Raw genomic sequence first — 16,067 nt, forward strand, 5'->3', positions numbered from 1 at the left:
CCTCAAAATTTCTAATTGATAAGCTTTCTTGTTACACAATAATATTTTCGCGATAAAAAATAATGACCTTTGATGATTTAATTAATAATTCTATAGAGATATGATATCATGTACATTAGGTTTTATTTAGCATGCCTTATAATCTTTCTTTTCCCACTGAAAATCTTTTCCTTGCTAATTTTCTAATCCCCCACCAACCTCTTACCTCCTCACCTACCTCGCCGGAGCAACGCCCCTTCCATGGGTCGAAGATGGACAACGGTCAAGTTAATGGAGCTAACCAACTGAAATTTGATTCGTCTGTATTTGTACTTATTACTAGTAAAACTTAATTACTAGGGTAATGTCAAGCTAAAATAAGAGAGATGCACTATAAAAACTATCATTTAATTTACTAAAGGCCTGTTCCGATTTGCTGAAAACAACTAAATTGAATTGAACTGAACTGAATTGATTGGGGCTGAACTAAATGGAATTGAACTGAATTGAATTGTTTATGAGAGAAGGAAATTAGTAACTGAACTGAACATAACTGAAATTAAGCTGAACAAAACAGGCCCTTAGCTTGTAGACTATACTAATATATTATAAAACTTTCTAAAATAAATAAAGATGTATCACATGTCACTCTCTTTTTGGTCTGTGTTTGATTGCACGTCAACCACACACAATTAAAAAAATAATTTTTTTTTTGAAAAAAGATTGATTCATAAATAAAAAATAATACGACATCTACAAAGAGAATAAAATCTGAATAAAATCTAATAAATACATGGTAATTGAATTAAATAAAAACATCCTTTCAGCAAAGACCATTTTCAATGGTGAAATCCAACTTTGAGTATTAAAAACAAAATGAGTTTTTTATTTTATTTATTTATTTATTTTTTACCTCCAATGGTGATACATCAATTTAGCAACTCATGTGAAATCTAATTTCCCTATAGTGAGACTTTCTAAAGTATATTAATGTCACTATCAATTTAAGGCCCACCATATCATATTATAGGTTTTTTTTTTTTTTTTTTTTTTTTTTTTTTTTTTTTTTTTTTTTGTATTGATAAGGGCCCACACTTTTTGTCAAATGAGACTCAAAGTTGAGTATCTAAACTTAGCAACTTTCTTTTCAAGTTGCTAAGTTTATATTAGATACCAACTTATTGGTATCCTTTGCAAAAAATGCCCTCTCTCTCCTAAAAAAACTCCCCTAAGGGCCTGTTCTCATTGACTGAACTCAGCTGAACTGAACTGAACTCAACTCAACTGAACTGAACTGAACTGAAATGAATATTTTATAAGAGAAGGAAATTAGGAGCTGAACTGAACTGAACTAAACTGAATTGAGCTGAACTGAATTGAGCTGAACTGAACTCAGCTGAACTGAACTGAACTGAACTGAATTTCAATGTAAGAGAACGGGCCCTAAATCTCACCATCGGAGATGGTCACATAATCCATTACTCATTTTTTGTTATAGCTCTTAAGTAGGATAAACCTTTTTTTTATTATTATTATTATATTTATTTTATTTTTATTTTTTTTTTTTGTGGATAAAATCTTTGTATTACTCATTTACTCATAAACATGACATCATATATTACCAATTAGTTGTTGTGTAGTAGTGATTGAGATTGCACTTGGTAGTTAGGGAGGACCCGTGTTCGATCTCCCACAACAACAATTGGGAGGGGATTGGAACCTAACCACCCAGAATTGATCCCGAATTCAAATTAGCTAGCTCAAAGGGTGAATCGGGTAAAACACAAAAAAAATGACATCACAATGCATTATGACTTAATTATTCCATTGCTAATATTAATCCAGTCGAAATGACTAACATTCAAATGTTAATGTAATTAAGGTTGTATTTTGTTCATCCAATTTTCAGGTATATGAACTTATTTTTATTTTATGTGACTTGGTAGTTGGTAATAACCCTTATTTAAATTTATTTTTCCTGAACTCATTATTTTATCTGAATTTATGAGACCTAAAATAAGTTTAAATAAGGTAAACAAAACAAGGGTAGGTCTAACTATAATCACAAACAATTTATCAATTTATTAATATGCGGTGAGGATTTTACTTGTAAAAAGTTAAAAAAATATTTTTTTTTTTTTTGAGGGGATTAAAAAAAAAAAAAAAAAGTTTTACGAAATTTACTCGAAATGATTTGATGAATTATTAAATATCCTGCACCATCAATTGAGTGTGTATGATATACTCCATCTGTCCCATTTTACTTGCAACATTTTGACTAGACACGCTTGCCGATGCACATGTTTGACCGTTAATATCTTTTATTATATAATTATATAAGCTATAAAATTTTAGATTAAGAAATTATACATTAAAATAGACCCAACAACATATTACATGATTACATTGGCTTTTATATAAAAGCTAAAAAAGATGGTCAAAGTGAAATGTGTGAATAGTGCAAAAAGTCAAAACGTTGCGAGTAATTTGGGACGGAGGGAGTACTTATCATTCGATCATAACACCACTTTTGTGATTTGAGTCACTGAATCATGTGACCTTATCTCATTTTGTCATTCTGCCGGCCTTCTCCCAATCCACATCCACCTACAAGGTAATCTTATGAAATTAAGAAGGTTTTATTCAAATATTTTACGTAAAAATACTCCTAATATTTTACGCCAATGACCAAATACAAGTATATATATAGCACTTCAAAAAAACTTAATAAAACGTAAATTTATTTTTTATTTGTACATTATGAAATACAAAAAATCAATTATATTATTTTATTAGATAATGTTGTATTTAGCCCTAATTTGAAAATTTATAACAAAAACATACATAGATCGGATATGCGTACTTAATGCTTAATTATTCTTAATATTTCATTCTTTATACTTTTTATAAACATCATCTTTTTTTTGTTTTTATTACAATAAAGAGGGAGTATATACTACGTAGTTATTTATGTAGTATTTTTTCTTTCATGAAGTACAAGCATTAATTCATGGTCCTCTATAATTGCGGTGGGTAGTTCGTTGATGAAAATTTCAATACTCCTGTCTTTTCAACAAGAAAAACCATAGTAGAATCAGTTAGAATGATATCCAGGGTTTAGTTGAAGAAACTTTCAATGTTTTCTTCATTTGTTGAAAATAAATTTGGGAGTTGGCCTTAATAGCGTTACTCGATTTAGATAGAAGCATGCCAATTTCAGGATATTTTAATATCTAAGGGCCTGTTCTCTTCATATTATTTTCAATTCAATTTAGTTAAGTTCAGTTCAGCTCCAATAAATTCAGTTTAGTACAGTTTAATTCTTAATTTCCTTTTCTCATAAAATATTTAGTTCAGTTCCAATAAGTTCAGTTCAGTTCAGAAAATCAGAACAAGCCCTAAGTATCAGCTTATGAAATTTACATTAATTGAGTTTTTTTTTTATTTTTATTATTTTTTTTTTCAATTTTATGTTTAGAGAGGCACAATGCGGCTGATGAGAATATATCTCGGAATCTAGAGAGTAACTCTAACCACCTGAGCTATCTGTTTATTTAACACTTTAAAACAATCTAAAGTCATACTACATATACAAAAGAAATAAAAAAATGAACAAATACAAAACTTGTTTTTATAATTTAACTAGATTAGGTCCCGTGCCGTGCACAATAATTTAACTATTAAAAATACTATTAGTATATTTTACAATAAGCAATAGATGATGTCATCTTAAAAAAAAAAGTTTGAGGAAAAAACAGTTTCAGAAAGTGACACAAGTCATTTATAGAGTCGTAATCTTCCTAGCAGTGTATGGTTTAATATTATGTTGTAGATGGAATAGTATAAGTGCAAAATAGTAATTTCTCTTTTTTTGTTTTTTTAGTTGACACCTTTCTATTATCACACTTACCAACGCATGTTTTTAACGATTAATATCTCTAATTATTAACATTGCAAAATTATAAAAAGTGGATATTAATAAAATATACATTGAAATGATTCAAACAAAACCCAACATGAATAAATTTGATCGTATCTATAAACCACAAAAGCGAGTCAAAGCGTGTTGTGTGAATAAGGTAAAAGTCAAAAGGTGTCAACTAAAAAAAAAAGGAGTACTAGGAAAGTGAATCACAATTTAATGATTTGATGAATTATAAAGTATATTTTAAAATAAGAACTAAAAAAAAAATTTGGAGGGCAAAAACGTCACCAGGAAGTGATGATACGTGTTATTTCTGGTGTTTGTTTTAGTATTATGTTATTATTGATTGACATAAACTTGGTCATTTGATGCATTTAATGGCGTGATTTGATCATTAAAGAGTAAAGACATTTGATGACACGAAACTTATGACCCATTCCGGTGATGACATTATTAGTTCAAAAACTTTTGTATACATCCGGTTTACACTAATATTAGTGTACATCGAGCAGTATAAGGGTAACTTTAAGCCAATTTAGGGTAACTTTTTGCCCTTTTCTGAGTTACTTTGAACATAATATGATTTTTTTATATAAATAGAATAAGAAAAATTTTATAAGGGTAATAAAATTATTTTCAATCACTATTAATTGAATTTTAGTCATTTAAGATGTGATTCATGTATATTATTTTTATTTGAATTGGGTTTATTTTTTTTTTTATACATATTTGAGTAACTTTTATTCATTTTAAAGGTAACTTTTGATCACTTTGAGAGATCTTTATAATGGATGTACAATAATTATTGTACACCCGATTTTTTTAAAAGTTTGTGTTATTAGTTTTAGCTACCAAGTCCATGCCAGTGATCGAGTGACCATGTCCAAGTTAATTTTATTACAGAGAGATGTTTATGGCAATAATTTTAATTGGACCATATAATTCAAGTTGATGAATTTAATTTTGCGTAATGAAAAATAAAATCTATAATGTAGCAAATTCTCTTGCAAAAAATGCTTGATCGAGACTTTGAATTCGTGGAACGGTTTGTTTTTACACTGAGTTAAAGTACTCTGTTCTCTATGAAAAAAAGTCAATTTGAAAATTTGTAAGGTTAAATATATTTTCGATATTTTATTATATTTTATATTTTCCCCTCAAAAAAAATTATATTTTATATTTCATATCTCTGATAAGTACTCCGTATAGATTTATCGGTATTTTATGCTTTTAAAGTTCTATTAATTTAGGTATTTGCTAGACATTTAGCCCCCCCCCCCCCCCCCCCCTCCCAAAAAAAATAAAATAAAAATATGGGGATACATTCAACCCTTCCTATGATAAAAATGGTGTTCACTTTGTACCTTTTATGATCGAATTTCAAATTTGAACGAATGCTTTTATAACGATATTAAGGGTATGTTCACATTTACTGAACTAAGCTGAAGTGAACTGAACTGATTAGAGCTGAACTGAACTGAACTAAATTGAATTGAACTGAACTGAAATGAATATATTATGAGAGAAGAAAATTAGAAGCTGAACTGAACTGAACTGATTGAAGCTAAATTGAACTGAAATTAAGTAAATGTGAACATGTCCTAAATCTATACATATGAGCAGATGTGCTATTATCCAAAAATAAATTAAAGTATATACAGTGTGAATTAACCAGCTTAGCTCAAGAGCATTTATCAATCAATAAAAATTATTAAAAACATTTTCTTTTCAAAAAAATTGTCCAAAAGAAAAGTGTAGGAAGCAGGGAAAAGTGGCAAAATTGTAATTTCAGAAATAATCATGGTCAACCCATCCAACAAACACAAGTCCTTGAGTATTATACTTCTCTTTTATTATATGAATTAGTCTTTTAGTCATATTTCTCCGTCCACTCTGACTTAAGTTTCTACATTTTATTTTCTTTTATTTAATACACGGGTAAATTCTGGGTCTTTATAAGTACGATAATTGCCTGACATTTTGGAGGTACCACCAATTCCAAATTTATCCATTTCTCTCAGTTTTTTTTTTCTTTTTGTTTTTTTCCTCCCAAAAACCAAAAGAAAAATGGGTGAAGTTGCAAGGTCTAATGGCAACCATGAAGTTACCATTAACGTTAAAGAAACTAACAATCAATCGTCTTCTTCCAACTCCATGGATAATTCTTGTTTCAGTGTCCATTTTCTCCAAAAGGTAACTAACTATTTATCTCATCCTTATTCAAACTTACGTTTTTATGATCTGTCGTCCTGTCTAGATTTAGCTGTCACGTTACTAGTCATTAATTTATATGATTCATGTTGTCAATGTGACTATTAGTTGTGAACAGATTTAATACATAACCATTTCTCTTGTTATTGTTCACATTGGAAAATTGTTTTACGTTACAATGGCCATAGTTCTTCCAAATGGTATAAATATGTTTTTGTTTTTTGTTTTTTTGTTTTTTTTTCCCAAAAATTTTCAGAAAATGGGTTGAATTCCTAGTAGTCATGTAATGAAAGAGAAAAGTAAGGATGTTGCAACGTTTTCATAAAATAATGTATAAAATTCGACCTATTATATATTTAACCAAATTCGATTGGTCTAGCCTCTAGGAGTCTTGATTGTACCCCTATAAAAATAAAAAGTGTTCAAAATCCGACTTACTAGATGATTAATCAGACTCGATTGGTCTAAGAGTACGTCTTGATTATACACCATTCAAAAAATTAACAATTAACTAGTAACCATTTTGATTACACATATCAAAAGATTATCATACATTCATACTATTTCAGTCAAAATTAAATTGCGTACCTTATTAAACTTGATCATATAATAAAAATAAAATCCATTATTTTCATAAATGACAATATAACTGACATACATGCTGATGTAAAAAATGTGTTCTTTAATACAGATGATAGCAGAAGTATTAGGGACATACTTCGTAATATTCGCAGGATGTGCAGCGGTAACAGTAAATTTAGACGGTGAAAAAGTGGTAACTTTACCAGGAATTGCAATAACATGGGGATTAGTAGTTATGGTAATGGTTTATTCAGTTGGACATATTTCTGGTGCCCATTTTAACCCTGCTGTTACAATTGCTTTTGCAACGTCTCGCAGATTTCCATGGAAACAGGTTTCATTTTCTCAACTGTTACTACCTAATTTAATTGCTTGATTATGTTATGTTTAATTGTTTATGTCATTTCTTTTTTTTTGGGTTGATTTGGTTTTTGATTGTTTTGTTGTTAGTTGGTAGGACATTTAAGCCTTGTATTCCATACTTTAATGCTGCATGGTAATATATAGCTGTATTATTGTGTATGATTTCGATCTGTTGGTCTTATCTTAAAGTGTTTGAATCAGATGGTAAGATAGCAATGCGAGTTAACCAAATCAAATGTTTATAAATTAAAGTTTCCTTTTGAAGTTTTTGGTCCATATTTACAAGAATAGAGTCTAGCATTAGGACGATTAGGTAGGAATTGCTTACAAAGAGTGATGACCATCATATTATTTTTTGGGTGAAAATCAGTTTCTTTAATATAAATAGTATACTACAAAGTATATGTATATTGCATGTTGAAAATTATTTTAATGTTAAATATTTGAATTGTTTAGTAAGTACTCGTAAGACTTGAAATCAAATCATGTTTGCATTGTTTGTCTTTATTTTACTCTCTATATCAAAAAAGAAATTAAAAAATGAAACATCATATAGTGCGGCAAACTTTTTATTTATTTATTTTTTTTCCATAGATAGCGCAACAAACTTTTAGCTAACTTGTCATTTTCAGCTATCGACGAAGACTAAATTATCACTTTCGCCGATTCATCATTTTCCAACACCCTTTTGTATTTTTGGCAATAACACTCTTTGATCTGTTACTTGCTAACTCTTTAATTGTGGTATGAGTAATAGGTGCAATTTCTTAAGGAAAGTTAGTTCCATCACTCCATGACGTGCTATCAGTGACAATTAATGAATTTATCCATGACTGTATGGTGCATAATATTGCAATTGAATGCAAAAAAAATTCAAGAAAAAAAATATTAGGGATAAGAACAAATTACTAAAAATAAGATTGATGAGCAAGCATCTGCATATATCACGTGTACATAAGGATTAAATTCAACCATAAATTGTAAGGCGAAGAGGAAGGCTTCATAAATTTTATCTGTTACGTGAAATTACGAATATGTCTATATATGCTAAATATATATAATCCTTCCGTGTAACATTTTGTATTGAAAATAAATAAAGAATAAAAAAATTATATATATGCTGACCATTCTTCACTATCTCAAGTTATGCACGGGTATAGTATGAGTCTATGAGTATTGGGTTTGCTATTTGTGATCATTTGGTGTTATTTCTGTAATTTTCTAAGACCTTTGACTTTTCTAAATTATTAATTCACATTTGATTTGATTTGATTTGATACCTTAAAATATAATCCTGGAATCAATAATTCAGTAAAGATAAGATCTATAATCATTTTAAAATAGTAATGTAATATTTGATGCAAAATTCATACTTTAATCATTTATTATTTGGCCAATAATTAATGAAATAATTATAATGAATACAATCTAGACCTCCTTATTTAACATTAAAAAAAATATTCTTTATTATTTCTTAATAAAAGAAGATTACAAAGCATCCTCCTTTTTTGTTCATCAAAATAACAAATGTTTTAATTTAGCTCTACTCCTAGTAATGCTAATTAAATATATAGTGAAAGTGACGATCAAAGAGTGGAGGGATGGTCAGTCTCTAAGAGGGAGTGATACAACCCTCTTGTAATAGGAGAGACACCTTGTATCATACTGTTACAAAAAAAATATATACATATTAATAACGCAAGAAAACATGAAAATCTCCTCTTCTTTCTATTTTCTAGTGTACTAAACATTATTGAATGGCTAAATTAAATTCTAAATAGTCTTAATTAATTTGATGTAAAATTAATAATGTATAGGTGCCAGCATTTGTAATATGTCAAGTAGTGGGATCTACACTTGCAAGCGGAACTTTACGACTTATATTCAATGGACATCAAACTCAATTTTTTGGGACTTCTCCGGCTGGAACAGACATTCAATCTTTAGTCATGGAATTCATTATCACCTTCTACCTCATGTTCGTCATTTCCGGTGTTGCTACTGATAATCGAGCTGTAAGTTCGTGTCACGTTCTCTTTATTCTTAATTAATACCATGCATATTTATAGATGATTTCGCACCAACTTAATTAATAATTTGTATAAAGAGATGTGTGGACTAATATGAAACGAAAGAAGTATTGAAAAAGAAATCTCTCGACAAAACAACTCTTGGGAGCTAATAAATACGAGTAACAATAGTAACAAACCTGTTGTAATTGGTTGAGAGTTAAGACTATGTAACATAAATGTAGTACTTTTTTTAAGCAATTCAACTCAACTTACTATTATGCCCTCAAAAAAAAAAAAAAAAACTCAACTTACTATTAACTATTGATTTGAAAGCGATGTAAGTGATTAATTAAAGAAAATTAATTACGTATATATTGAATTATTATTGACAACCATGTATGATTGTTTGTATGCATGAGATATGATTTAGCGTTGTATTTTAATTGTATTTACGTGATTTTCATGTGTTGCTTGTACAGATTGGAGAGCTTGCTGGTCTAGCTGTTGGATCTACCGTCTTACTTAACGTCATGTTTGCTGGGTATATACAATTCACCCCTCTCTTTCTTCTTACTCGATACAACATACTCACTCCGTCTCAAAAAATTCTAACTAGTCGGATAGCTATTTTCTCATAAATAAATAAAATGTCAAAATTCATTACGAATTAATAATGCAGGAGGGACGAGGGAGTACCCTGTAGGGGGGACGAGGGAGTACCCCGTAATTGTTTACTCACTCTCTATTTACTACAAAACAAATTATTAGAACATTAATGATCCCATCATGACCATCATTGCGTGTCCTATGAAATTATTTAAAAGAGTGATCAAACTCCACATTAATGGGGCGATTTGGTCTAAATAATTGGGCTCCTTTAAAGAAACATTGATGATTATTGCTTATTGCTGTAGTATACACAACATTTCTATGAAGGTTCCTTAATCTCAAAGTCAAACCATGTTGCCCATTATTTGTATCCTTTATCTTGAACCACCTTGTTTAATTTTGTGGTTCAATGTTGTCATGTGACATGTGTGTACGTGGCACCACGACATTTGCTAGCGCACAATGCACATATGTATGTTTGTATAGACAAATGTTATGCACATGCTGGTTAATATTGTTACAAACAATAATATATGTACGTATTAATGTAATTTAGTTGATGTATGTAAATATATATACAATCGATAATTTCTCTTGAACTTGCCTCATGTAGTTGATCATTAATACTAGTAATTAATACTTTCTTGAATGACAACAGGCCAATTTCTGGAGCTTCAATGAACCCGGCAAGGAGCCTAGGGCCAGCAATTGTATCACACCATTATAAGGGCATATGGATATATCTTGTCGGACCAACCGCTGGAGCTATAGCTGGTGCAATGGTGTACAATCTCATAAGGTTCACTGACAAGCCATTGCGCGAAATCACCAAGACTGGCTCATTCCTTAAGGCTAAGGGCTCGTCTGTAGGGCGCAATGGTTCTTCACAATACTAGGTTCTAGAGATGTAACAACTTAATTAATTTTAGAGGGTTTTAATTATTTGATCATAAAGTTTGAAAACCTTTATTTTAACCCAACATGTTTGTGAACTACTAAGTTGTCCGTCCTTATATAAGTGAGATGGATGTTATTATGTAGTTGCATTATGTATGTTTGTGCGTGCCATTTCTTGTCACTGCACGTTTGGTAGCTCTATTATTAGTGATTATTAGTGAAGTGATGTTTTTAAGGTTTTCACTTTAAGATGATGGATTTTATTCTATCATAATTAAAATGTAATATGAATAGATATGGATGAGGAGTAATGTATGTCGTAATTACGAAAATGTAAGTGTTATGTTCCATTGGTTATAACTTTATCAATGAGATTGAGTTAATTGAGATGTTTCGTCAAAGTATATAGTTTTGATTCCTATACTCTTTTCATTGACATGAATCAACTTTAGATATTTCAAAATGATGAGTAATGTTGGTAATGTAATTGAAGAGATAACGGTAAATAAAAATATTCAATTATAATATGCCCTTCTCGATCTAGTACTCCCAAAAGAACGACCCATTTGGCTAAAATTTTGTCCCAAAAAGAATGACCCATTTGCATTAAAACATCCACCAATTTGCTACAATATTTGTGCAAAATTAGCTTTCCCATATAAAAATTTGATTTTCCATGTTATTTTATTACTTTCTCTCTCTATTTTTTTACAAACCCCATGTAAATTTATCTATCCAATATACTTTTACTTCTTTTTACTTAACTTCCTTAATACCTGCGTAATCAACCCAAATGGGTCGTTCTTTTTGGGACGGAGGGAGTAGTAACAATTCTCAAATCCAAGACAGTTTGTATTAATTAGTAAACCGATATTCAAGTTGATGTTTCAAATTGATGATTGTAAATTGGAGATTGACAATATAAATAATTATATGTAATGCTTAATTAGATTCCAATAAAGCCATCCTATTTTAGACCTTCAAAAAAAATCTATGAGAATTGTGTAATACGGAGTAACCCAAAAGATATATGGACCTATCACCTATTTAAGTACAAGCCCAAAGACTAATGGAAAAATATTTCTCTACAAATATATGCAACTAGGTTAGTCCCATGCGGTCCGTTTTAATAATAATTTACTTGTAAGAGTGTTTAAGCAAAACATAATAAATCATCGTGATTCCTCTCGTTAGATAAATTGAGCTAAAATAAAGTACATGATGTTAAATATTTTGATTAACTTCATACCTATAATAAAATTTTAAAATGTTAGCATTCATCTTTTTTATTCATTATAGAACATTAGAAGAATTGAGTGGAAAATCCAAACTCTACAATCACTAATAAAATTTAGAAGATTGTTTATTTTAAAAAAAATTATGTAGGAGGGAAAAAAAAGTGAAAGAGACCAATCATCAATTTATTTTACTCCATAGGAATTGTGTAGTTAGTTTAGTCATAAAAGCTTTTTGGAAAATGTATAATTAATAATCAATTATTTCCAAACATTAGATTTACCTTGAAAATAGAAAAATGATGTCAATAATAATTTTGGAGGGATTTTTTTTTATAAGAAGACGACACATGCACATTGATGATATCAGCGATAATTATTAGTTTAGTTATATAGATGTTGATATAATAAGGTAAAGTCCAATTAATCACTTTACTACGGAGTACAAAATATTTATGGTGTAGTAAGGAGAAGGCGCGGTTCACTTCCTCACTAGACCACCTACCACTTAGACTCTTAGTCCCTCATAGAGTCACATGTTAACTCGATAACTCGGTTAAGGTTTGATAGATGGCTGGGGAAGATCTAGGGGGAGATAGGTAATCTTCACCTTTAAGTTACTTTAGTGGGTTTAAAATACAATTCTTATCACTAAACCAAGTAGACATTTTTTTTTTTTTTTTTTTGGTGCTGCAACGAGGAAAACCCTTACAAAGTAAAAACAAAAAGCAAACAAACAAGCAAAATTAAAAACAAAAATAAAACAAACTACAGGACTCATCCTCCCATGGTCGGAACCATCTAGCCCGCGAAACTCCACTAAGGTCCTCCAATAAAACGGCAAGTAGATCCTTCGGGATCGCCTCAATCAAGATCATCCGTTGCTCCAAACGGACCCCATAGTTAGCAAGCCAATCTATAGTTTTAGGGAAAAAAAATATTGATTTTCATGTGTAACAACTATTCAATCACTACTTTATCGTATACTCATACTTTAATTATCTAGCTTCACAATTAACAGCTTGTTGACAGCTAACAATTACTTACACGGTTTACAGCTATTAATACACTAATAGCTACCTCCGCAACTATAATTTGCCGAACACATTCTAAATAAGACCAATGTAGACAATCTTGAGATTAAGGGAGTATGAAAGTATATATACTATATGATTACAACTTTACTAAAATTTAAATGATCACATAGTATAATTTAAAATGTTTCTCCTTATCGTAATCAAATCCTCTTAATTAACATGATTTAATTAGTTTCTACTGATTCAAAATTACCCGTCAAAAAAAAAAAAAAAAAAAATTGTCGAAATCCATTATCACAAGGCACACCTTAGAACAGAAATCGAACACAAAATACAAAAATGTACTACCAACCCACAAATCTTTTTCAAACTAAACAACATATAGATATATCCAAATTCCTTTTCTAATCATCCTCAAAATTTGCAAATCAAACATTTAAACATATTTTTTCCTCATTTAGAAATATCAAATCCATAAAAAAGGGAAAGAAACCAAATCTTTTGCTCCTTTTCCTTTTCATCCCCACAATCAAAGGCGAATCATTCTAGCAATCAAAATCCAGCAGTTATCCATATCATATAATCCAGGTTCGGTTAACTTCCGAACCAAAATCATGTTCCCAAACCACCATTTTATGACCGTTACTTCCCGAACCAAAAAAATTCAAATCTCAAAAATTTTAAAATCCTCTTTAACCGTTAAAAAAACACCCTGTTTCTTCTCTGTCTTCCTCATAATCCCAAAACCCCTCTTTCTCTCTCTACCCCTTATAATTCTCTCTCTAAAAAAACCTCAAATTCTCCAAAAAATGGTGTCAAGAATTATCAAAAAAACCCCAACAAAATCAATCAAAGATTGCCGGAGAACCTCTCGCCGGAAAAAAACTCCGGTGAAATCCCCCAATTCCTCCGTCGTAATCGCCACAATCAATGAATCATTCTTTAGTTGTCGCCGCCGCCTCGTAAAAATCTTCTCAAAGCTCGTCAAAATCGCCACCCCAAAACGCAGTCCGAAGAAACAAGGGTTCAAAAAGCTCAAGAAAAACGCTGATTTTGATTTTCTTTTCCCTGAAAAAACCCCAGATACCAAAATCGCTAAACCTCTGTTTTTTGCTCTTCCACCTTCTGAAAACCCTGAAAAACCCACCATTTTTCTTGATCTTGATGAAACCCTAATCCATTCATCAGCTGATTTACCCTCAAAACCCTTCGATTTCGTGGTTCGCCCGAAAATCGAAGGCGAAACGATGGATTTTTATGTCATAAAACGACCTGGGGTTGATGAGTTTCTTGAATTTTTATCAAAGAAGTTTGAGATTGTGATTTTTACAGCAGGATTAAGGGAGTACGCCTCGCTCGTGCTCGATAATTTGGATAAGAACAGGGTGATTAATCATCGGCTATACCGCGATTCTTGCAGAGAATTGGATGGAAAATATGTTAAAGATTTGGCTCAAATGGGGAGAGATTTATGGAAGGTTGCAATTATTGATGATAATCCGAATTCATTTTCTTTTCAGCCGGAAAATGCTATTCAAATTAAGCCTTTTATTGATGATTTACAGGATAATGAGCTTAGTAAATTGATTCGGTTTTTTGATGCTTGTGATGGTGTTAAGGATATCAGGGATGCTGTCAAGTTGTTTGCTCATGATAATCTTCAATCAAGTTTATTGGATTGAATTTTTTCTTTTTTTTTTTTTTTTTTGGTGCTTTGTTTTTCAAATTTGATTTGGGAATCTTTAGGTTAATTTTCATTGAACATATTTCGTTCAATTAGCAATGTTAAAGATGAAGAGAAAATTGATGTAATGAAGTTCAACAAGAAATGAAATCACAGTTTTTAATTCTTTTTGCATTGTTATTTTTTCCCACCATTTTATTATTTGAATGTGCTTTTATGATATTAGCCATTAATTTAAGCTTTATATTATTTTACTTTTCCTTTATTCCTTTAGTTTCTTTTACGATAGAGTGAGAATCAAGGCTAACTCCTCCTTCATATGTAGACCTTCAAAGGCTTCAATGGTACATGACTATGTTCGCACACAAATGAGCTCAACAGTTTGTAGCATTTAGTTCTCCATTTGATGTTACTGTGGAGGAGTATGTTATAAAAATCTTCCTAATGAGTATGGTTAGAGAGATATGATATGTAGTGTCCATATCGGAAAATATATTTGTGTGATATATATTCTATATTGATGTAAAAAGTGATATTTTTAGGATTATTTATGATAGGATATGATTCACTAAATTATGTCAAAAAACAATCTTTGATTGCACACTCCTTTTGTGAAAATGAAATATGTGAAATATTTTCATTGATGAAATTTGTACAAGTAAATCATATAAGTTTTTAACAGTGTGACTTAAACAGTGAAATCAGCTATGGAATTTCCTCTACATAGGAGCGTATTTCTACATTGATAGCTTAGTAAAAGTAGCTATTAGGTCATTGGAGGTGGAACTCAATTTTATACCGAATAGGGAGTGCCGTATGTAAGATGAACTAGCACTGACAACAATTATGATTTGAGTTAGCAAAGGCATGAGAAGTGGTAAAAATGAAATTGCTAGCAGAGTAGAAATGAAGTAACATAAAGAATCGTTAGTTGGATTAGTTGCCTATGCACAATAAAAAGCCAAGGTACTTATAGTACAACGGGTTATACATAGCATAGAGGTCACAATGGGCGGGGCGGGCCGGTCCAAGCTTCGGGCCGGAAAACGTGTGTCCAAACCTGGCCAAACTAGTCGGACCATACGGGCTTTTCGGGCCGGGCTAAAAATGAACTAAAAATGCATAAAATACATTTTCCCAACCCGTCCAAACTTTTTAAAAATCGGGCCGGAAAAAACTGCCCAAAACCCGTCCAAAATCGGGTCGGGCTCATTATGATTAGCTCTAATATAGCATAACCAACAATCTCTAATTTTCTTATGCGTGTGCTTTGTTAGAACCAACAAATGAGCATCGAAAATACTCAAAAAAAATACTAGCTTTAATTGCACAACGTACATGTTACAACTGGTTGTACAACACAATTAACGAAGATTTCAATATGAAGGTGCAGAATGTAGATTGGTAGTATAGGTACCTATCATAGCTTTCTGCCATCTTTAGACAAAGTGCAAAAGTCATGCCTACATCACCATCCTTAATTTAGTAAAGCATATCTAACTTCCTAAAATTAAAATAATCCAAAAACAACTG

General features: G+C 30.7%; 2 protein-coding genes across 2 annotated transcripts; both read left to right on the forward strand.

Annotated features, from left to right (window-relative positions):
* Window positions 1–5,894: 5,894 nt before the first annotated feature.
* On the forward strand, window positions 5,895–10,903 carry LOC145611337 (aquaporin NIP1-1-like). The gene is made up of 5 exons (XM_081666655.1): window positions 5,895–6,097; window positions 6,807–7,031; window positions 8,878–9,075; window positions 9,552–9,613; window positions 10,340–10,903. The coding sequence occupies exons 1-5, from the start codon at window positions 5,972–5,974 to the stop codon at window positions 10,575–10,577; spliced, it is 849 nt and encodes a 282-aa protein (XP_081522781.1). The 5' UTR covers window positions 5,895–5,971; the 3' UTR covers window positions 10,578–10,903.
* Window positions 10,904–13,597: 2,694 nt separating this feature from the next.
* On the forward strand, window positions 13,598–14,592 carry LOC145612538 (uncharacterized). Its single transcript, XM_081667890.1, has one exon. It carries the CDS (start codon window positions 13,660–13,662, stop codon window positions 14,530–14,532), a length of 873 nt encoding a protein of 290 aa, XP_081524016.1. The 5' UTR covers window positions 13,598–13,659; the 3' UTR covers window positions 14,533–14,592.
* Window positions 14,593–16,067: the final 1,475 nt, after the last annotated feature.

Source organism: Chenopodium album, chromosome 24 (assembly GCF_948465745.1).
Source record: "Chenopodium album chromosome 24, dcCheAlbu1.1, whole genome shotgun sequence".
NCBI classification, from domain to species: domain Eukaryota; kingdom Viridiplantae; phylum Streptophyta; class Magnoliopsida; order Caryophyllales; family Amaranthaceae; genus Chenopodium; species Chenopodium album.